The sequence below is a fragment of the Lissotriton helveticus genome, chromosome 3_1 (genome assembly GCF_964261635.1).
Source record: "Lissotriton helveticus chromosome 3_1, aLisHel1.1, whole genome shotgun sequence".
NCBI classification, from domain to species: domain Eukaryota; kingdom Metazoa; phylum Chordata; class Amphibia; order Caudata; family Salamandridae; genus Lissotriton; species Lissotriton helveticus.
Window position 1 is genome coordinate 2,021,033,549 of NC_136061.1, and position 23,756 is coordinate 2,021,057,304.

A 23,756-nucleotide genomic window follows, 5' to 3' on the forward strand; every position below is an offset into this window, starting at 1 on the left:
AGTAAAGAAAGAGAGAAAGGTAGTTGGGTGGGATAGGTGTGATGGGATAGGTGTGGGGACTGGGTAAAGGTGTTGTGAGCATAACACAATCACAGTTAGAACTCAATAAGACCTTTACAGTCTGAATTAGATCAACAGTTCCATATCTCTCTTATCACATAGGATAGGTTTTACTCCATTTGATTTGCTCCTATGTTTAGAGAAGTAATGTACAACGGTCTACGTTTCGACCCCGCATTGTGTAAGGGTTGGTTGAAACCTCATTCTGGGGTCTTCATCAGGACATTTGCAAAACGAGAGTGCTTTTCATTTGGTCATCCAGTGACCTAATTCGTAGGACCTCCTTGGGTTCCTATTGTGAACGATTCATCTAGGGTGAGACAATCATACAGTTAAATTTTGAAAGTAATGTCCGGTACGTCGCCAAACGTTGAGTTACAGCTACAAGGGTGTGCAGTTCATCACAGCGCCCCGGTGGTTCTATTCTTCCCCTGTCTGCACTGCACCGTGTGTGCCGGTCGGTTCCGTGGCTCCGTCTGAGCACACCCTTGTAGCTGTAACTCAACGTTTGGCGACGTACCGGACATTACTTTCAAAATTTAAGTGGATGATTGTCTCACCCTAGATGAATCGTTCACAATAGGAACCCAAGGTGTCCATAAGTTCATAAAAATATAAGACATTCTTATAAATTGGTGTTAGATTTCTTGGGTATTGTGTTTTTCTTCCTCAGTTGTTTTGGTGCTGTTTAAATGATTTACACTTGCTCCTTTTGTTGAAGCGTGACCGCTCAAAGCCATAGCTACGCAGCGATGAGCTAATGTTTGACAAACGAAACCGGACTGTTCCTAGAAAGGTTGCTAGTGTATTACACATTAAGGTCCCATAACCACACCGTTTTACACACCCAATTTCCTCACATGCTCATCTTAACCTAGAATACAACATTATTTTCATTCCTGGGCATCCTTTCCACCGTTTCCCCCAACCCTGTTCATCTCAGGAGCTGAGGGACAGTGTTCAATATTTGTTCTTGGATTTTGACTGTACAATTTTAACGAGTTTTCTGCTCCTTAAACAGATGTACCTCTTTGAAATGGCGTGACTCACTAATAAGATTTAATAAATATCATCGGGATGAAGCAGTTTGGTTAGTAATGGAGCTGGGAGTTTTCATGAATGCATAGGTGATGCATTTTTTATGCCAATCCATATTTTTGCAACACATTTTAATTCAAATTAAATTGTCCCAAAATTATTTTAATTCCATAAAAGGAATTTAATCAGTATGAAAATGTAGAAACAAATTATTTAGGGCTTTTTTTAGGAAATTGCTCAATGGGGGCACGCATACCTCACCATTAAACTTCTGGTTTTGAAGACAAGGCATTACGTATACCATATAGTTTCCACTGAATGAAAACAAGTGAGACAAATTAGGCCTCAATATAATAGGAGAACAGGACCACCCAGCTATGATTTCACTATCGGAATGTTTAGAACTCATGAATGAAATAGTATTCCTCAGCAATTGCACAGGGTTCACAATTTAGGTCAATGGTGAAACTGTCCTAGCATTTTTACCCAACAGGATAGATAGCTGTAGTATGTACACATACTGCTTTAGATGTCCACTTGTATTTTCCTTTAAAGAATGTTACATTTTGCATGTTCTGTATGTCATAGCTATTCTAGAATCTTAATTGAAAAAGGCATTGTAACTATTGAAGCCTTAGGAGTATGTTGTGGGTTTTTTCCTTCTCTGGAATAAATATTCAACATTTCAATTTCCTGGTTTCAGTCTATCTTTGGATCATTTGGATTTTCAGAAGAGCTTACTACATATTTTGGCGACGAGGGTGGGATACGAACCCACGCGTGCAAAGCACAATTTCTGTTTTATTTTTACAACTTTTATTTTATACTGAAGGTGCTCCTGATGAGGTAGTTACGGACAATGGCTCACATTTTGTTGCTTGTGATGTAGATTTGTTTTTGAAAAAATTGGATGTTAAGCACATCTAGTTCCTTTGTATAGCCCTTCCTCAAACGGTCTGGTGAAACGAGCCAACCGTTTGTTGAAGGATGCGGTACAAACAGCTGTATCTAATGGTCTAAATATTTTTGTTTCAAAAAAATTGGAATTACAATTGTACTCCACATAGTACTACTGGTGTATCACCTTTTATTTTGTTGAGAGGTCGTACTCCAACTTCTAAACTTAATCCTACTTGGTTGATTGAGAATTCCACTCACATCTGTGTTGATGTAAACAAAGTTAGAGATTTTGTTATTAAAAAACAAGAGTGTTAAAAAATAAATTATGACTTACATATGCATGTCACAGATAAACCTTTGTTTCCAGGTGATTGGGTTATTATCAAAAAACCTGTGAAAGTAAGTAAAGGTCAATCTAAATTTTCTTCACCTGTGCAAGTTGTTGAAGTTGCACGTATGTCTGTACTTCTTCAAGATAGGGGTTGGTGGAATGGAAATGCTCTTATCAAAATTACTGATAAGCAAGCGGCCATAATTTGTGAGAACAAACAGGCTGTCAAATGTTGTGTTGTGAAGATTCGAATTCTGATTGGTATGGTGTTGCTGACAACATTTCTTCACCTAGCACACAAGATGTAAACTGTAATTCTAATTCTGCAATGTCTTCAGACGGTGAAGGGGATTCAAGTGCTATTTCTACTCGTATTGTGCCTCAGACTTTTACGTCTTATGGAGGGGAAGGAGATGGTAGAGGTATGCTGAATGGGTGTACAAGAGTTAGAAATGCACCTCTACCATTTCGTGATTATATAATGAATTAATGTAGTTTTTCTCTTTCTTTTTGTTTTGTTTTCTTTCCCTTTCTTTTCTGGAAAAAAGGGGGAAGTGTAGTATGTACACATACTGCTTTAGATGTTCATTTGTATTTTCCTTTAACCCCTTCCATGCTGCCGCGATTCTCCTCCTGTGCTGAAGATTTCAGCGCGGGTGCGGTCATGACGGCCCCCAGCCGTCATCAGCACACGAGCACTGTAGTGCATGACGGCTGGGGGCCATCATCAGCATGCAAGGGGTTAAAGAATGTTACATTTTGCATGTTCTGTATGTCGTAGCTATTCTAGAATCTTAGTTGAAAAAGGCATTGTAACTATTGAAGCCTTAGGAGTATGTCGTGGGTTTCTTCCTTCTCTGGAATAAATATTCAACATTTCAATTTCCTGGTTTCTGTCTATCTTTGGATCATTTGGATTTTCAGAAGATCTTACTACAATGGCCATCAATAAACTCTCTTAGGGCATTTGCCATATTGCTGTTGAGATGTTTATGAATATTGTGCCTGCTTTCCCGTGCAGCCCATTTTTCTAAAGACAAACATGCCGGAAATGGAAAGACGTCAGTCTGCTATTTCATGCACCAGAGACAATTGTATTCTAGGCGACCTGTTGCCACACGGGGAAATCGTTTTGGCCACTATAGGAGTGGCAGGGTATGCTCAGATGTGAGGCCCTTGCTCACTGCACCATCAGGATTCAAGCAAGCCGGGCCGAAGACGGCTGTAATGCCAGAAACCGGTCCCCGGAAGCTTGTTTCCTTTCCAGTAAAGAATTGGCTTGGTAGTTTGGTCTGCCCTGTTCCCATGATGCACTGGGCCAGGGTCAGACTAATTTGCATATAGCCAGGTTCTGAACTGGGATGGTGCAGTGAGCTAAAAAACGGTGATGGATCAAGCCCTGATCTTTTGACTGGGTATGAGTGTTCTGTTTAACTCAGATGCTCTGTCCATCACCACCCCCTTTCTGAATCGCTTTCCCGTGCAGCCCATTTTTCTAAAGACAAACATGCCGGAAAGAGAAAGACGTCAGTCTGCTATTTCATGCACCAGAGACAATTGTATTCTAGGCGACCTGTTGCCACACGGGGAAATGCCAGGGTTAGAAAGACTCTTATTGCTAAACGTGAAAATTAAAAACCATTAATTATTAACAGCATACAAGCTTTCAATAGTTTACAGGAAAGTAATTTGCGAATTTGTGAATCATACCACTGACGTATTTCATCCTCCTTTTTCTTAAAGTTCTCCAGTTTTTTCAGCCCCTTGACTTTCTGCTCCTGCAGGGACTCCTCACTCTCCCAGGTACTATGTATGTAAGACCAGCCTTTCCATTTAATGAGATACTGAGGCTCTCCATCATCTTTCTCTGGGTTGTATTCAGCATTAGGGTCGCCATTCTCTTCCACAGCATACTCCGTTGTGGAAGCTCCTGTGGCTGGACAAAGGTGAAAGTAAAATGTTCAGAGCCTTTTCAAGGTTTAAAGTTTTATATTTCACATACTAACAATGAGAAAAAAATAGTCCTTTATTATTACTCTCCTCCTGCTCATCACTTAATATTTTGCATGCTTTACTGATTGCAACTTGACATTTCTTGGTGCGTACATACCTGTAATGTGGATTTAGAGAAGGATTACGACATCTAAAAAGGGCAAGACTTCGATTTGCTCAGTGGGGCAAAAGTGTGAAAAAATGAAAACAAGTTACTTACCTGTAACTACAGTTATCCAGTATTGGTATCTTTCATAGATTCACATGCCTGAATCCTTCCCAGTCGTCGAAGCGGGAGTCCCAAGGTAAAATACAAAAGTAGTACCTAAGTAAATAACAGTAGGCTAAAAGAAAGCCCAAGGGCCTAAATCTTATAATTATTATTATTATTATGCAATTTGTAACGCGCAAACTAAACCCGAAGGTGTCAAGGCGCCTATCAAGACAGATCAAAAAGTATTCAGAGCACTACTAAAGATATGCGCGTGTAAAGAGGTAGGTCTTTAAGGCAGATCTAAAGGCTTGTAGAGTGGGGCGAGTCCTTACTTCAAGGGGGAGAGCATTCCACCATTTAGGGGCCAGATAGGAAAAGGCCCTGCCTCCCCATCTTGTCTTCCTAACGCAGGCACAGAAAGAAGAAGTTTGTATGAGGAACGAAGATTCCTGCCGGGGTTGTACTGAGTCAAGATAGACCCAATGCCTGTAGGGCTAGCTTTAGCTAAGGCTTTGTATACCATACACATGGATTTAAAAAGGATACGATCCCCGACGGGAAGCCAATGGAGCTGCTTCCGGGCATCAGTAGCCGAGGCGCGTCTGGGTAAGTCGAGAACAAATCTCGCTGCCGCGTTCTGGACCACCTGCAAGCGCTGCAGCTGACTCTTATTCAGTCCTGCATACAGCGCATTGCAGTAGTCCAGACGGGAACCCAGGAGTGCAACGGCAAGTTGCTTTCTTGCCTGGAGGGACAAATAGTGCCTGATTTTTCTTAGTATGTAGATGATCCCCCAACAGGTCGATACAGTCCTGTTGACCTGTTGACACATACTAAGGATGGGATCGATCATAACCCCCAAATTTTTTGCTGAGGTGGTGGGTTCGGGACAGACGCCCAGTGTGTTCGGCCACCACTCAGCAGACCAGATCTCTTCCTTTCCTCCAAATACCATCACCTCCGTCTTCTCCCCATTCAGTTTCAATGAATTGTGAATCATCCATTGGCCGACTGCCTCCATACAAGATCTAAAATTGGCGGCAGTCGACGTAACTGACTGGGAGAGAGAGACGAGGATCTGGGTATCGTCCGCATAAGAGACTACCTCCATCCCGAAAGATCTAATGAGTCTGGCAAGGGGGGTAACATAAATGTTAAAAAGGGTAGGACTAAGCGCTGACCCTTGAGGAACCCCACATTGCACAGACATGGATGGAGATAGGAAGGATCCCAGCATCACCCTTTGTTCTCTATGGCCGAGGTAAGAGGCAAGGAGTCCCAGGGCCGATCCGCGAACCCCAATCTCCCTCAGCCGAGATGTTAGCACCGAGGGGGATAGGGTTATGAAGGCAGCCGTGAGATCTAGAAGGATCAGGAGGGAGGTCTGTCCCTCATCAACCCTAGTGCGGATGTTATCAAGCACTATAGTGAGGGCAGACTCGGTGCTATGTTCCCTCCTGAATCCATGCTGGGAAAGATCCAAGCAACCCGAGCTCTCCACGAATGCAGCCAGATGTTTGTTAAGATGGGCTTCTAACATCTTCGCGGGAGCCGGGAGCAGTGAGATGGGGCGAAAGTTTCTTAAAACCCTCGGGTCAAGAGAGGGCTTCTTGAGCAGAGGTTTCACAACAGCATTTTTCCACTGCTGGGGAAAAATGCCCTCCTTCATCGCCCTGTTCATGATGTCAACTAATGGGGGAAGGAGGGAATCTCTACACTGCTTGAGGATCTTTAGCGGACAGACATCTAGCGGAGAGCCAGATTTAGTCTTGTTGAGCAGGATTTCAAGGTCCTGACAGGAGAGAGGAGGAAAGGATACCAGCTCTTGAAGTCGGGATGATTCAGCCTCATCAGGCTCGAAAAGAGGGGGCACCGAGGGCACAGCAGTAAGGGCTCTTTGGGCCTCCAGGGCAGTGTGGATGTCCGCAATTTTGGACTGAAAGAAAGCAGCTATCTTGTTGCACAAATCCTGAGAAGCCACCACCGGGTCTGGGATCTGGAGGGAGGTAAGGAAGTCAGCGACCTTAAAAAGCTCTCTAGGAGACGAGAGTGAGGAATTGAGGGCTGTGAAATATTCTTGCTTAGTCTTAATCACTTCCAATTTATAATTTTTAAGCAAGACCTTATGGGCCTCTCTGTCCTTGGGGGCCCAGCTCGAATGCCATAGGCGTTCCTGTCTCCTAACTTCCTGTCTACGAAGCCTTAGTTGTTCTGAGAACCAGGGAGCTTAGGGTCTTTTTCTGGCTGAATAGCAAGATCTAGCTGGAGCCAGCTCATCCAAGGCCTCCGAGATGATATTTTCATATTTAAGGACCGCTGAGGAAACGTCCGTCTCCAAAGTAGTGGACAAACTAGATATCCACGGGTGAAAGGAGTCTTCCCTAATGTTATTAAAGTTCCTTCGCACTTCCATGGTACTCGGGACCCTTCTGGCAGAATCCGGATTCAAATTGATCATGTTGAAGGGAACGGCCAGATGATCCGACCAAGAGAGGTGGAAAGGGTTGGTAGCCCATCTACATCATTATATGAAAAGAACTAAAAAATAGTTCCAACCAATCAGCTACCAGCACCCTCTAGAACCTTCCCAGCCGAGGCAGTTCTCCTCTGATTTTCTACCACAAGTGGGAATAAAGAATCCCAATCCATAGGAACTGACTCGCCGGGGAGGCGGGTGGGTGCATGTGAATCTATGAAAGATACCAATACTGGATAACTGTAGTTACAGGTAAGTAACTTGTTTTCATTTTTTCACACTTTTGCCCCACTGAGCAAATCGAAGTCTTGCCCTTTTTAGATGTCAGCCATCTTCCTATTGTTGCCTTTGTTACTGCAGTCCCAAGTGTGGCTTGACCATAGGCCACGAACAGTTGGTTGGATCGCCTGATGTCCTTAGTCTTCTGTAAATAGAATTTTAAACAACATTTAAAGTCAAGCGAGTGTAACGCTTTCTCAGCTGGCGTGGATGGATCCGGGAAGAAAACTCTTAACTTTACCGGTTCATTTAAGTGAAATTGAGACGGTACTTTAGGGATGAATCTAGGATTTGTTTGAAGAGTTACATAATCCTTAGTGAAATGCAAAAAGGGTTCTGAGATAGTGAAGGCTTGGATTTCACGAACCCTTCGAGCAGAAGTAAGGGCCAGCAAAATGGCAACCTTCCACGTGAGAAACTTGAGATCAGCCTTGTGAATAGGTTCAAATGGTCTTCTCATCAATTGCACCAACACACTATTTAGTTCCCACTCTGGAGGAGGTGCATGTATTGGAGGGAAAACTCGGAAGAACCCTTTCATAAATTGTTTGACAAGCGAAGCGGAACAGAGGTTGATTGGAACTTTTCCTGAATTTGGAAAGAGCAGCAAGATTAACCATAATCGATGAAAAAACAAGCCCAGTTTTGAGCAGGGACAAATAAGGAAGAATTTGTTCCGTAGGAGCTTGGATAGGGTGGACATTATTCACCTCACACCACAAACATAATCGCTTCCACTTTAAGCGATAAGTCTTGACCGTACTCTGAGCATGAGACTTAGCCAAAATCTCACAACAGTCCTGAGAAATGTTCAGATCTTTGAATTCTAAGAAATCCGGAGCCATGCGTGCAAGCGCAGCAACTGTGGATCTGGATGAAGTATTTGACCCCTCTCCCTTGACAATATTGTGAGTGTTGGAATCAGGCGGATAGGTTTGTCCTGAGATAGGAGAAGCAGCTCCTGGAACCTATATTGCCTTGGCCAACGGAGTGCAATCAGGATGAGATGGCAGCCCTCCATTTTCATTTTGTTTAGCACTTTCGGGATCAGGTATTGGGGGGAAAAGTGCATGCACAAATCCCGACCATCACATGGACAGGGCATTCCCCCTGGATCCCTGTTGAGGGAAACTGCTGGCGTAATATTGGCATTTCCTGTTCTCTCTTCTTGCAAACAAATCCAGTGCTGGTTTGCTCCAAATCTGGAAAATTCTGTTCACCTGCTTCTGCTCCAATTCCTATTCGTGACAGCCCGAGAGAGATCTACTCATGGTGTCGGCCAAAGTATTTTGCAGTCCATTGACGTTCGGCTCTCAAGGTTATACTGTGGAGAGTGACCCACTCCCAAAGTTTCTGAGCTTCTTGCGAAAGAGACAGTGATTTTGTTCCCCCTTGTTTGTTGATGTAATACATGCTGGTTGTATTGTTGGTACGGATCAGCACTTAGGGGCCCGCAATCCTCGGGAGAAATGCCTACAGAGAGAGAAAGATGGAGCGAAGCTCCAATCTGTTGATATGCTGCTGACGGTATTCTTGGGACCATCTTCCTTGAATCTGCAAATCTTGCAGATGACCTCCCCATCCCTCCATGGAGGCGTCGGTCGTTAAAACAAATTCTCGAGTAGTTGGTAGGAAAGTGAGGCCTGGAGCCAAGTTCGCTGACTGAGACCACCAATGCAGAGAATCTATCATGCGCGATGTGACCCTGATGGATCGTCAAACGACCCTACGGCTTGCTGCCATTGTAGGTGCAGTTCCTCCTGCAGAGGTCTCATTTCTGAGTCGTGCCAATGGTATGAAGTTTATTGCAGATAAACACATCCCCAGAAAGAGAAGCGAACATCCGGACAGAAACTGAATTTCTTTTTGCGATTGACATTGCCACTTTTTGGAGACGTAACTGGCGGTCCTTTGACAAGAATGCTTTGCACTGTATCGTGTCTAGCATTGCTCCCAGAAAAGGAATCACCTGGAGAGGACGTAGCTGTGACTTGTTTTCGTTGAGAGTGAGGCCTAGAGTGAAAAGAGATGTAGACATGTTGAGATAGCGTCTCCGGTTGCCTGTCCCGAAGGACCTTTGAGCAACCATTCGTCTAGATAAGGAAACACTTGTATTCCTTGAGATCTCAATGTCGATGCCACTAGTGCCAGGCATTTCGTGAAGATCCGTGGTGCCAATTTCGGTCCGAATGGGAGCACCTTGAACTGATAGTGGACACCAGCCACTGTGAATCGAAGGTATTTGCGATGTTTGGGATGTGAAAGTACGCATCCTCCAGATCCAGAGAAGCCATAAAATCCCCTTTGTTTAGACCGCTTAAAACTTCGGTAAGCATGACCATCTGGAAATTGTTTCTTCAGGAATTTGTTGAGTCAGCGGAGGTCCAGGATCGGGTGCCACTCCCCTGATTTCTTCTTGATGAGGAAGAAACGAGAATAGAACCCGGTACCCCTTTGAGACAATGGAACCTTCACTATTGCATTTTTGCGGAGCATTTTTAAGGCTATTTTGAACAGTAAGTGAAGACTAGGGGGACCCCTGGGCGGGGTAGTAGGTGGCTGTTTGATGAATTCCAGGGTGTGACCGTTGTTGACTAGGTCGAGAACCCATCGATCCAAAGTTATATGTTGCCACTTGTGAGCAAAAGCTGTAATTATTTTTGTGCCCACGGGGAGGGAGGGAATGATGACTGGCGTCCTGATTAAATCATTGCTTCCTATCGCGATCTTGATTGTTCTATCGCTTTCGACCACCCTGATGAGAGAAACTAGCTGAAGAGGACCGACGGTAAGATGTTTGGCTGTAAGGCTGTCTATACTGTGTCTGATACTGCCTATTTTGTTCATTTTTAAATCCTCCACTTGATGGAAAACCACGACCCCTTGCACCTCGGAATGATCCGCGCCTGTACTGTAGAGTGCCCAATGATTTAGCAGTAGCAGTATCAGTATCCGTCTTTATAGCAAGGAGGGCTGCATCAATATGCTTTCTGAATAAGGATTCTCCATCATAGGCCATGTCTAAAATCTTTGTTTGTACTTCTGGCCTAAAAGATGTAGCTTTAAGCCATCCCTGGCGTCTGAGTACAGCAGCACCGGCAAGTTGGCGTAAGCTGGTGTTTGCGATATCCAGAGCGCAATCTATGATCTAAGAAGCGGCTCGTTCTCCCTCCAAAAGTATCTTTCTTGCGTCCTGTTTACGGTCTTCAGGAATGAGGTCTATAAATTCCGCCAAATCTGACCACATATGGCGGTCATAACGGCCGAGTATTGCCAGAGAATTTGCGGCTTTAATGGAGGCTGATGCCATGGTGGAATTTTTCTTACCTATAAGGTCTAACCTCCATCCTTCTTTATCAGGCAGTGTTGTTCTGGGCGTAGCCGGTATTTTGGATCTTTGTTGGGCGGCTTGCTAAATTACTGATCTTGGTCGGGATGACCAATTAGGCAAGATGGAGTATCAGGAGGAGCACAGTACTTCTTCTCAATGCAAAGGAGTACAGCCGGGATGGAAGCAGGCATTTTCATAATCTTAATTCCTTCATTCCAGATATAATCAATGATAGGAACCACTCATGTGACCTTTCTATACTATTCTTTAAAGTCATGTAAAAAGCAATCCGTGTGTTCTTCTGTAACCGGCAATTGAAATCTAGATGCTGCATGCTGCATCAAATTATGAAAACCCCCCCGATGTCCTCAGGGGGAGCATCCGAAGGCTGAGGAATGGGTGGAGAAGGCATTGGTATGATATAATCAACCCAAGGATCCACGCTAGTAGCTTTGTCAGGTAACTCACCCTCTTCAACCTCTTCCGAGAAGGAGGAAGTATCATGGTGTATTTGTGGCAATGGATCAGAAGGGTGATGCCGCGAAGCAGGAACCTCTGTTTGAGGTAACGGATCTGGTACCTCCGTTGGAGGTGGATTGTCTGGGACAGCCTGTTGTGGGGGGAACCTTTGACGGTAATCCGCCAGCATGGCTTGGAAGTCTTGAATGAGTGTAGGAGAGAGAGGACTCATCTCTCTACGACCCACCTCCTTTCTGGGAGGTCTATGATATGGCATCTTGGAATAAAATGCCCTCATACCTGCGTACCATCCCCGAACACCGTTGCTTCCGTAAGAAGCTGAAGACATGGCTTTTTGAAAATTAAGCCATCACTTCATCATCTCTTTGTCAGAGCTGTCTGCAAGCGCCATGAGACTCTTGGGAGTGATATGTGCGCGATACAAATGTCCCTGACTTGACTTGAAGATCTTCCTGATAATTGTGTTCCTGATCATCATCTTCTTTTTGGCACTTTATGTTAAGTTCAGAGGGGTGGCGAGCTATGCCAAACAGGCCCTCGCCATCCTCGTCGTCATAATCTTCATCGTCGACATACGTTTCCAAGATAGGAGATGGCAAAAGAGGAGATATTTTACTATAATCCTGTCTTTGATAAGTCTTTAGCTGAAAATGTGTATATGATATAGGCGTGGATTGTGAAGGTAAAGGTACTACTGCTGATGTCTGAGAGACTGGTGGAATCGTCATCGACGGGCTCTTCGTCGACGGGCTCTTTGTCGTCGACGGGCTCTTCGTCAATGGGGCTGTCATCGACGGGCTCGTCATCGACTGGGTCATCACTGAAGTAGACGTCGGATGGAGCAGTCATCGACGTCGTCGCGGTCGACGAGGTTGATTTTAAAGATGTAAATACCTTCGACGTCAATGAAACCTTCGTCAATGAGCTAGACGTCGACACGGTCGTCGACGGAGACTTAGAAGATAAGCTCTTCGTTGACGAGTCCTTCAGAACAAGTTTCTTAGATGTGACAGAGATCTTGGATGACACAATAGGAGAAGAGATGGCCATAGTGGAGACAGTGGCCGTCAACAAAGGAGCAGCAGAAGTCACAGAAACCGTTGATGAAGCCACCAGCATAAGAGTCTTAAACTGGGGTTTACTCACGGTTTTAGAGGTCGATGGTCTCTTAGATCCCTCAGGGGGCGAAGACAGCGTTGACACAGAGGAAAGTTTAGGTGACCTCTGTAAATTGTCAGAAACATCATGGGAAGCCTTGTGATGTTTTCTTCCCTCACTGGAAGAGCTGTCATGCGATCTGGCCCTTTTACTTGAAGTTGAGGCCTTGTCATCCTCCTCAGCCGAGGAAGATTTTAGCCATAAAAGTAGCCTTGCCTCCCTATCCCTAAGAGTTTTAGAAGGGAAGGTGCGGCAAATTCTACAATCCTTAGCAACATGCTCAGGATGAAGGCAGTAGATGCAATCTTTATGCTGGTCATCCACATGGACCCTCTTCTTCTCACAGGTCCTACAAGGTCTAAAAAGAGCCTTCTTGTCAGACATTCTGAAGAAAATAAGTAAAGAACTGAGTAGGCACTCAGGGAGACTCCCTTTCACACGACGTGCAGTGAAAATCTGAGGAGAACTGCCTCTGCTGGGAAGGTTCTAGAGGGTGCTGGTAGCTGGTTGGTTAGAACTATTTTTTAGTTCTTTTCATATAATGATGTAGATAGGCTACTAAGATTTAGGCCCTTGGGCTTTCTTTAAGCCTACTACTGTTATTTACTTACGCACTGCTTTTGTATTTTACAGTGGCACTCCTGCCTCGACGACGGGGAAGGATTCCGGCATGTGAATTTATGAAAGTTACCCCAATACTGGTTAAACGGCATCTTTTCAGCCAGTATTTTCTAAATCGTTTGAACAATCAGAGAACTCAGCACTAGCCAAGAGTGCACTGCCGGAAAATTAACCTCTGCTTGGTTGCAGTTCTTTTACATAGTCTACCAAATCCCCAGTAGCCCGCTGAAAAGAACTCAAATGCTTACTATTTTTGGTGTGCTAAATATTAACTTTTACGTGGGTGGCATCTTTAATTTTTTGGGTTGCAAGTTTGTGGACCAAGGAGATTTCTGAACTATTTTAAACTATAACCTCAGCAAAAGGGTCTCAGGATGCACTGAGTTGTACAGTTTGCAGACAGAACACTATCCATGTGGTAACACTGGTTACAGAGCTTAACTTTACGTACAAATATAATGCCTAGAATTTTGGATTGAATCTCAGCTACAGAGTGTGCTATCACAATCAACTTTGTTGTGTCTAATGTACTTTCACAGCTCCTTTGAATTTACCTGTTAATAGATCTCTTCATGTTAGGGCAGTAGATGGCCTCTGGGTTTGTGTTGTATTTACCATGTCATTCTACATCTAAGTTTCCAACCCCCACCACATTCTACTGAGAGCTATAACTGATTGACTTTGCTATCACTGAAAATTGATCAGTGGATAAATGTGGCTATACAAACGGAGCACATTAGTATTGGCTGCACAGCAACAACACTGGAAAGTAAGAATACCTAGTTTTGATAAGTTAAAGTGATCACAATTTGCCCCAAAACACCAAGAAAAGGACCCACACAGATATCCCATGATGGTGTGGAAAAAATCTTATTTTAAGGAAGTCTTATTTCCTAAACACACAAAGTGTAGACAGAGTAAATTCCTCAAATGTAGCACTGCTGGTGATGTAAGAAGGTACTGTTTAGATTCATATTATAAAAGACTTGAGGGTATATATCACAAGATACAGACATAGTAGGTTTTGGCACCAGAGATATCTCCCACTCACAGCAATGTACCAAGGCTGAATTGGAGCAGTGCCAAGGCCTACTTCAAATGAGATACATGTCTCCTCTTCCAGTGATGCTTAGTAGAATCAGCTTGGTGGTAGATCTCCCAGACGCATAACTGTCTGCGGAACTTTGGTGTCTGCTTCAGTGTGTGAGGTGAACGAGACAGGGAAGCCATTCTCCCAGCAGTGCAAACCCTGGAAGAGTTTAGTTTTCCTTTCCAAACTGCCTTTGGGTGCATGCTCAAACTGGCATCACACGCCCCAAAGTTATAGTGTGGACTCAAATACCCTGTTACCCTGGTAAGAAAGAGCTAGGTATATGGCGCTTATTAGCATTAAAAGGCTTGAACTTGGTTGTGGGTAATTGTGCCCTGAAAAAAAGTAAAAATGCTCAGAAAAAAATTAAGAAAAATGAAAACCTTTCCTTCCTATCTGCTGTAACCGGTGTGAGGAATGGAGCTGATGGGACTGGCATTAGAAGCAACTCTATGAAACAACTCTATCAGCAGACAAATGGGTACCTCTTCTCCAAAAGCCACTGTGGCACCGTTTAGGGGATAGACAGTACACCATAAAATGTTTGTTGATCCACTCATATGCCCACTCGGTACAAAGGAAGACTGTAGCACAACCACCCAGGCTAATCAATATCGGTAAAACAGTCTAAATCTGAATCAGAATTAAAAGAATTGTTTCATTATACTATACACCAGAAGTCAAAGATGATTCTGAATTACAGCAATGGATGTTATAAAAGTGAAATCAATTTGTTTTTGCTTTTGGTTGCCTTTAAACATCTTTGGCTCGTTTATAACATTCACAATGAGGTTCTTAAAAGACACAGTATATTTATTCCATAATGTTGTGATACTGCGCACAGTTTGGAGGGCAGAAAAGAGTTTAGTTGTGCGCTATTTATTTTCACCAATTGCTTACATTTGTTTTTTTCTTATAGCTGTTACCCACCTCCCTTCTTTCCAATTCTGGATTCAAAAACTCTCTCAATGGTTTCACTGTTGTCAGGCTCCTCCTCAACCACGTCTCCACCCATTTCAATTAGGTCATCAGAGTCAGTTTCAAAGTCATCATCTTCTTTATAACTGTGAAGAAAAAGGTTATGCTTTGCTCTTTAATTTCAACATTTGGGACACGTTTATAAATCATTTTTATGAACTTATAACGAAAGGCAAAGTTGCAACCTTGAAAAGTCCATAGCACTACTTGTTAGATGCTATGGACATGAGGGCCACTTCCATACACCCACACTATAGAGTACCTTCAGTAAATGTGCTTCTCTAATCCTCAATCTGTCGAACAGAGCACACAAATTGTTCACTAAGGGCGACAGCCGCCCTACAAGTTACATGCTCACTTTAGAAATGTAATTGCGTTATTTACATGGACCTGATAGCAGAAATTCACGGCAGGCATGCAAGAGGCAGACATCAGACCCATTCTCTACGTTTGACTAAAATGGTGCCATGAGACCGGACCACTGAAAAGCTAATACACTCAGCTATTCAACTGCACCCCTAATCACACGAAGCTCAAATGATGGCAGACAGAAGCTATCGCTTGGCTGTTTCCACTAGGCTTTACATACACACAGGGACAGTGAATTTGTTTTCCAATTGTCCCAGTACGTCCTCCCTAACATTACCTATATACACAACAAGACTGTGTTCTTAGATATTCCAGAGTGTTCTGAGACGCAGGGGAGGGCTTAATTCCATGGATCATATCCTAATGATGAATACAAACAAGCATTTGCAATGTAATAGGTCTAGCATTTAAGAGAAATTAAGCTATTGGCATTGTAAATGACAAGGCCTTTTATTTATCTGTTTTGATAGTTAACACAAATAAAAGGCATTGTCATTTACAATGCCAATAGTTCAAAATCTTGTAAATGCAAGACCTATTTCACTTTAAAGAAGCGGTTGCCATTGTCACGGGCTGCTTGGAAAGTGAAAGCGCTCATGGCGACTGAATGTTGCGGGAAAGCATGTTGTGCCTGCAGTAGGAGAAACTTATTAAAGAAAATAGTGCTTACAGACTAAATAAGACATATCATGTAACAACATAAGTAAAAGGGCCAGTCCTCTTGGGATGTTACAAAGGAAGACAAGGTGTTCCTAAGGAGGGACTAATAAGCCTATTAACGAATCAGAAGCCAGCATTAACAAAGAACAATGACAAGCCAATGAAAAATATGGGAGGGGAGTGGGCGGAGCTTCAAGTCCATACTGGAATACAGCATGCCTCGCAGAGCAGCGCTACCTAGGCTCGACCTAAAAAGGACCCATGCTTGTCACCCAGATTAATGCATGGCAATAATGCAGTGCAAACTCTGCATCTTTAATTAGAGGTATCATGTGATACAACACCTCCAGTACAGTACAATTAAGAGATCACCCCCATGGGTTCGGGAATAATTAAATAGGTACTTACCTATAGGTGCAGTTTTGCAGCATGAAGAATTTTCTGAATTGACATGCTATGCATTATTATGCCATCTTGTGGTTGGGTCCGAAATTGTCTTATTTCTAGTTTTCTTTTTTGATTTTAGGTCAAAATCTACCAGACAGCACAGTTGTCTGCTGTAAATATATAATGGGAACATGCTGAAAACTTCCCTAGGAATGAATTCCACCCATTGCTTAACATTGGTTTTGTAACCCACATTTGCGTGCTATCTGCTGACTTTATTTGTTTTAGGCTGTCCAGCAAGTCTTTGTCCCTCTTGTGAAGCATGTTCTGTTTGCCTGCTCTCTATCTGGTTTCTTGTATTCTTCTATGAGTGCTCACTTTCTGTGAACTCTTTTTCGTGAGCCATTCCAGAAGAGTACGTTTTAAGTTGTCTCCCTTGTATGCGAATTCACAGCAGTAATCCAGCTCTAATTCTTTGAAAACGTTTCCTGCCACTTATCGTTCTGCTTCACTTATTGTACGGATCACTGCCACTACCAGTTCATCAATCTTGCATGCCTACGAGGAACAATGTTCTGTCTACAAGCTTATTTATTTTGGTCAATGTTTTTTACTAATAGAATAATTTAAGCACTCTTCTTTCTCAATTTCACACCTTTGCATAGGCGCTGGAAAGAGCAGAATGGTAGGTGCTGTTGCACAACCCAAACCAACCATGCTGGGTTTCAGATATGAATGAGCGATAAATAGGCCTTTACATTTTGTTTCTATCTTGCCACATTTGCTGTGTATTCAAGTACAGAGGTCAAATGTTGTCTTTCAAGGGTTGTTGATGTTCACTTTTCTTTCTCTGGCTGCAAAGTGAGAGGATATATGTGATACTATTACTGGGTCTGTGTAAGTAAATGCTGTAGTATGGTGTGTATGTACAAATATTTCAGAATATAACAGAATTAGGACAGCACAAATGAAGTGAATATATTAATACAATCAAAAAATCAATACACTAAGTGATGACGATTTCCACACATTGTGCACTGTATAGTTTTATCAGTAAAACTATATGTCTGTGCAAATGTAATGGCCGTTTCAATTGAAAATGTGTTGTTTTTAATGGCAGTGCACAACGAAACCATGCCTGCTCCACTACACGCCACTCTACTTCACTTCGTGCCCTTCCACTCTACCAATAAAAAACAAGCTTCCCTTTGTGTCCACATCAACAACCATTCATCATTAAGTCAATCAGCATGCACAGAGTAAAGTTCCCGGTCAATAATCATGAGCTATAGCATAAAAAATGACTGTCTCCTTTATTTTATATTAAAACATTTATATAAATGTATTACAATGATTCAAGTGCATATCATTCTACACATTGTATACAAAACAGTATAAATATGGTACAACAAAAACACTTCAGTTTCAAATCTAAAAACATTCAAGCTCATAATCAATATCAAAACTCATCTATACAGCAGTTAATACTTAATATGCCTTATAACCATTCCTCTATTTGTATATAGCAATTGTGAATCATCCGTTGTGATTACATACCTATCGAAACTATATATTAAATAACAAAATAAAAAAACAAAACTGTAGATTTCCTTCTATTTGTATGGATTATGTCAAGGCGGAGTTTCGGCGGTTTATGTAATCAAATCGTCGCCTTCTTCAGGACCAATTCACATTAAAAATATTTTTACATGAAAAACAGTTGTTTACTTATTTTTCATGATGTTCCCGGTTTTGTAATCCTGGCATATGTTCCAAAGTTAGGGATGTAATCACCTGCAGAGTAAAGTTATCATTTTATTAGCGGCAGGCAAGTTCTTTTTGTATGTCTTAATTTCAGACCTGCTTGAGCCTCTATCTTCCCCCTTCTCTAGTGCCCAAGCACTTCCCATTATTGGATAATAGGGGCTTCTCATGGTAGTTCTAAATTTCCACAGCAAATTTTTCAATCCCTGGTTGTAGGAAAGTGGGTTTCTGTTGCAGTAACACCCCCACTTTTTGCCTGATAATTGATGCACTTGTCCTTAGTGTGCCCTTGGTCCCTGCCAATCAGGTTCCCAGGGCCTGTGTTCTTTCCCCAAAAAATAACCCAATTGACGTCTCTGGCCACAGGTCAGCCCCTGGTAAACGGTACCATAGGTACCCAGGGCACTGTGACCAGAGAAGAGCCCTAAGGGCTGCAGCACTTATTGTGCCACCCTTGGAGGCCCTGTACACTGAGACACACACACTGCCTTTGCAGACTGAGTGTCTTGGTGCAGAACAAACCACAGAGTCGACAAGGCACACATCCCTGTGTGCCATGCCCACAACACACTGCCATGGCATACCTCAGTCACCCCCCTAGCTGGGTGCCCTATGCCAGTGGTGTGGGTACACGGACATGAGCCCTGTACTCCGACAGTACCCAGGACCATTCCTGGGCACTGTAAGTGCAGTGATGCCATTAAGAGTATGTGGTGCTGGGAGGTCGTCATCACAAACTCCACAGCACCATGATGGCTACACTGAAGACTGAGAAGTTTGGTATCAAACTTCTCAGCACATTAAATCCACACTGATGCCAGTGTGGGATTTAATGTAAAGTGCAGGACAGAGGGCAACTTAGAGTTGCCACCTGAAACGAACCCACAGCCAGCGTCCTGACTGAGAGGCTGCCACCCAGCAGACATGTTGCTGGACCCCTTGGTAGAGAGCCCTCCGCTCTCTTGGGCCTGCAACAATGCACATCCTAGTACGAGGTGCCAAGCCTCCTCCCCCAGGATGGGCAAGGGGAGCTTCAAAGGGCTTTGTGAGCATCTCCAAGCTACTTGCTGTACTCGGCAACTAGACCCCCACCGGTTCTGACCCCCACTCTGGTGGGAAGACAGGCGGGGAAAACAAAGGAAGGAAAGGGGGTGTGCCAGCCTCTGACAACCCCACCCCTAGGGTGGGGGAGGCGAGGTAAAGCACAACTCCAGGCTCTCAGCACTTTGAGAATGGGGAGACCTACCCAATCAGAGCTAGGCTCCTGCCCCCTCACACTGGAGAGTGGCAGGATAGGGGGTGTACTCACCCCAGGACAGAGACCCATTGGTCCCTGCCCTTGCCCTACCTGTAACGCCCCTAAATTTAGTATTTAGGGGTACCCTGAACCTTCCTTCCTCAGAACCCGATTTTGAAACAAGAAGAAGAACAAGAAGAAAGAAAACCTGCCATGCAGCTGCTAAGAAGAGGACGGCACCAACTGACTTGGCCCCAGCCCTACCGGCTGTTGATCCTTGAACCTGCTCCTGCTAAATCCCGGTGTCTCCTGTGGTCAGCAACCTCGAAAACCCCGGAGGACCTGACTGCCTTGCTCATCTAAAGACTGGGACTCCCACGAGCAGTGGTTCTGCTCAAACAGCAACAACCCCTTGGGCCAGCCAGGAACCACGAATCCAGCACACTCTGGACCCGCCGATCCGGCCTGTGCCTGAGTGGACAAAGACCACGAGGACGTTCCCCCGGCGACTGTGACCCAGAATCCAGCACCCAAGGACCCTCCTTGACGCTCCTGACAACGCCTGCAGCCTCACAACAAGGGACCCCTCCAACCGCGACCAGCTGAGGGTAAGATTTCCCGACGCCAAAACACCCCTGCACCCGGCGCCCCACGGCCCCCTGTGCCCAACTCCTGGGTGTCTACCTATCCTACTACATCCCAACTTACCTCTCAAAGTGGTGGTCGCTCCTGAAGAATCTCCGTCCCCGAGCCTGCAGCCTTTGTTCAACTTCCAGCTTTCCCACTGAATTACATTGGGCGCTCGAAGGCCCAAAAGCACCCTGCACCCACCCGCCCGAGTGCCACTGGAAGTGAAGCAACTATCCTATCTTACTTCCCCACTTGCCCTGAGTAAGTGACCAGGAGCTCAGCTCCCACAGCCGTGTGGCCTTCCTGCTGGCAGCCACCAACCAAAGGCCCCCTTTCCTCTATAGGATAATATTGGGCATACTCACTCTGCACCCGGCTGCCCCATGGCCCCTGAGGGTGTAACGACTGTACCTCCCTGGCCCTGGGAGACCCCTGAGTCTACCCCGAGAACCTTAACTCTGCCAGCCAAGTACTTACCCAAAGACCGATAACTTGATTTTCTCCATAGGGTAACATTGGCTGAGTTTCACTCAGAATTTCTCTTAAGTGTCGAGTTTTGCAACTTTACCATATTCCTCAAAAATCAGCCGATCAACGAAAACGAAATTACTCACCTGCTATCAGGAGAGATCCCAGGGCTGTATCTTTGAGCCCAGCACTGAACCCGAAAAGTAATTATAACCGTGATTTACTGTTAACTCAATTTTCCTCCACAGGAATACATTGCCTGGTTTTTGCCAAAATTTCTTCTAAGTGTCGATTTTCAAAACTTACAAATATTCCTTAAAAATCACCTATGTAACAAAAACGATTTCTTTCAACTGTTTACAGGAAATGCACCAGGGCTGAATCCAGGATCCAGCCATGAGTAAGAAAACCTATGCAAAGTAATTGATATTGCCTTTTACTTAAAACTCCCATTGAGCTCAATGTTATTTTGCATTTAAACTTGTGTTGCTTATTGCAACAACTGTATCTATTGCATTTAAAAGTCTATTGCTGTTTGAAAGTATTCAATTGCAACATCTCAATCTGAGAAAGTATTTATGATACCTACTTGTGGTTCTAAAATAAACAGCTATATATATTTATATACAAAACAATTGGCTAAGAGTTCAGTTCTTGAGTGTGTGAGACCATTTGCTGACTGAGTGTGTACAACAGATGCTTTACACTGTCCTCTGATACTGCCTTACCGCTCGACCAAGCTACCACTTTAGAGAGTAAGGTTATATCTAACTTTAGCCTCTGCCATACCTGTGGGGACTGTGGACTCAGTGCACACTGTACCTTACTTTGGTCCAGTATATACAGAGCCACTTTCTTACGCTGGTCATATACGATCCAGAGTTCACTGGGCAATGCTGTAACCATCCTTTTCTCCTAGCAAAGGAAAATAAGTAAACAACGGATTTTCATATGAAAAAATTCTTAATGAGAATTTGTCCTGAAGAAGGCTGGGATTTGATTCCATAAACTGCCGAAACACCGAGTAAACATAATCCATACAAAGAAAAGTAATTTAATTTAAAAAAAATTGTTATTTGATATTTAGTAATTCATTGTTCCTATAGGTTTAGAATCACAACCAATGGTTCCCAATCACTGTAAACAAAAAGAGGAATGGTTATAAGTAATATTTAGTATTGAAACTGCTATATAGATGAGTTTTGATACTGATTACGAATTTGAATGTTTTTAGATTTGAAACTGGAGTGTTTTTATTGTACCGTATATATACTGTTTTGTATCAAATGTGTAGAATATGCGCTCAAATCATTGTAATAAACATATATATATGTATTTTAATATACAAAAAAGGAGACAGTCATCTTTGATGGTGTTGCTCATGACTATTGACGGGGAACTTTACTCAGTGTAATCTGATTGACTTAATGAGGAATGGTTGTTTATTGTGAGCACAAAAGGGAAGCAGTTTTTTTTTACTGATTTTAGAAACCCTGTCCCTTTTGGCTTGTAAGGGTTACTCTGATTTTTTTAGATCCTTCCACTGTACGACACTCCACTCTATGACACCATGCCACTCCACAACACTACGTCACTCCACTCTATGACACTCTACTGCACTCTACACCCCTCAACGCTAGGACACCCTACTTCACACCTCTGTACGCCACACCACTCTACTCCATGCCACTCTTCTGTACTCTACTTTACGCCAGTCCACACCATTCTATGCCACTCTACCCCACTCTATGCCACTTCTCTCTAAGACACTCCTCTCTACGGCACTCCACATCACGTTATTCCACTCTATGTTTTTCCACTCTACAAAACTCCACTCTACAACATTCTACTCCACACCACAACCCTCTACTCACTAGACTTTACTCCTCTCTGTGACACTAATGCATGCCACTCTATGACACTATGTCTTTCCACTCTATTCCACTCCACTTTATGTTATGTTAATAGATACTTGGCATAGTGCAGCGACTCGCTTCCAACAGGGCATCTCGACGCTGAGGCAACAGACAAATGGAGCAGCAACCTTTCGAACAGCCAGGTCTTGAGATGTTTTTTAAAACCTGGGAAATCAGTGCATGCTCGAAAGAACAATGGAAGCCTGTACCAGTGGCAGGGTGCAAGTTAAGAAAAGGTTCAGCCACCGTACCTAGACAATCAAATATGCTGTGGGCATAGAAGAAGTTGACACTTTGATCTAAGATTTCTTCTAGGAACACAGAGAATGAAATTATCCGGTAGATATTTGGGTCTATTGCCTGACAGAGCTTTCTAAGTAAGGCAATGTACTTTGAATAGTGCTCTTTTCCTTATGGGGAGACAATAAAGGGCTTTGAGTAAAGGAAATGAAGATGTGCCTGGCACCAGTTTGTTAACCAAACGAGCTGCAGTATTTTGTATCACCTGCATTTTAGATAGAAGGGACTCTTTGGACGGTACAAACGCATTTCCATGATCAAGGTAGCTGATTATCAAAGCTTGGATAAGGGTTTTTTTGAGAATTCAAAGGAAACCTAAGTACTGGAATTCACTCCCTTTGGCAATCCGTACTGAATCCAATTTTGTCACTTTTCGTAGATCCTTGAAAACCTGGCTGTTTGACCAGTAAGCCACGGCCTGTCTCACTCTAGTCATCATGTCCCTCTGCACTACTTTTTCTATCAGCGCCGGGAAACCCTGTTGGGTAGCTGTAGCGCTTAACAAGTTAAATAAATATAAATATATAAAATAAAATATAAACCACAGAAAAATCCTCCTGAAAAGGCACATTGTCCAGAGCAACATGCCACAGGTGGATGTCACCTGGTCCTTCATTGATAACTTACTATCTTGCAGAATACCCACATTTCTGGCTGAGTTTCTGGGTGAAGGAGCAGGGCCTAGCTCGGCCGGCCGCAATTCATCTATCCAGTGGTGGTTTGCTTTGCAAAACAGAAGAATCTCTGTTTTGTCCCTGTTTAACTAAAGATATTTCAGGGACAACCAAGTAGCAATTTTTCTCATGCAGGCAATAAATCAATGTTTAACATTCTCAATGTCCTGCCCAAAAGAGATGAATTATTGGGTATCATCTGCATAACAAAGTATTTCAAAACCACAAATTGGGAACAAAATAGATGTTAAAAAGTGTAGGGCTCAAAGCAGAGCCCTGAGGAAACCCCTTGCCCAGATACAGAATTTTAGATTGAAAGGGGCCAATGGTAATCATTTGAGTCCTATCTTTAAGAAAATTTGTGATCCAATTGAGGGCAGTGCCCTGGATCCCTATATCATAG

At 43.5% G+C, this 23,756-nt stretch overlaps 1 protein-coding gene across 2 annotated transcripts in view; it reads right to left on the reverse strand.

Moving 5' to 3' along the window:
- Positions 1-23,756, reverse strand: part of CHD2 (chromodomain helicase DNA binding protein 2) — a 2,197,496-nt gene that overhangs the window by 1,721,102 nt on the left and 452,638 nt on the right. For both annotated transcript variants that reach the window (XM_078683153.1, XM_078683151.1), the window contains 2 exons: positions 14,901-15,034; positions 4,040-4,265 (listed from right to left, as the gene is read on the reverse strand). In XM_078683153.1, the coding sequence (XP_078539279.1) occupies positions 4,040-4,265; positions 14,901-15,034 (360 nt within the window). The remainder of the gene's footprint in view (positions 1-4,039; positions 4,266-14,900; positions 15,035-23,756) is intronic.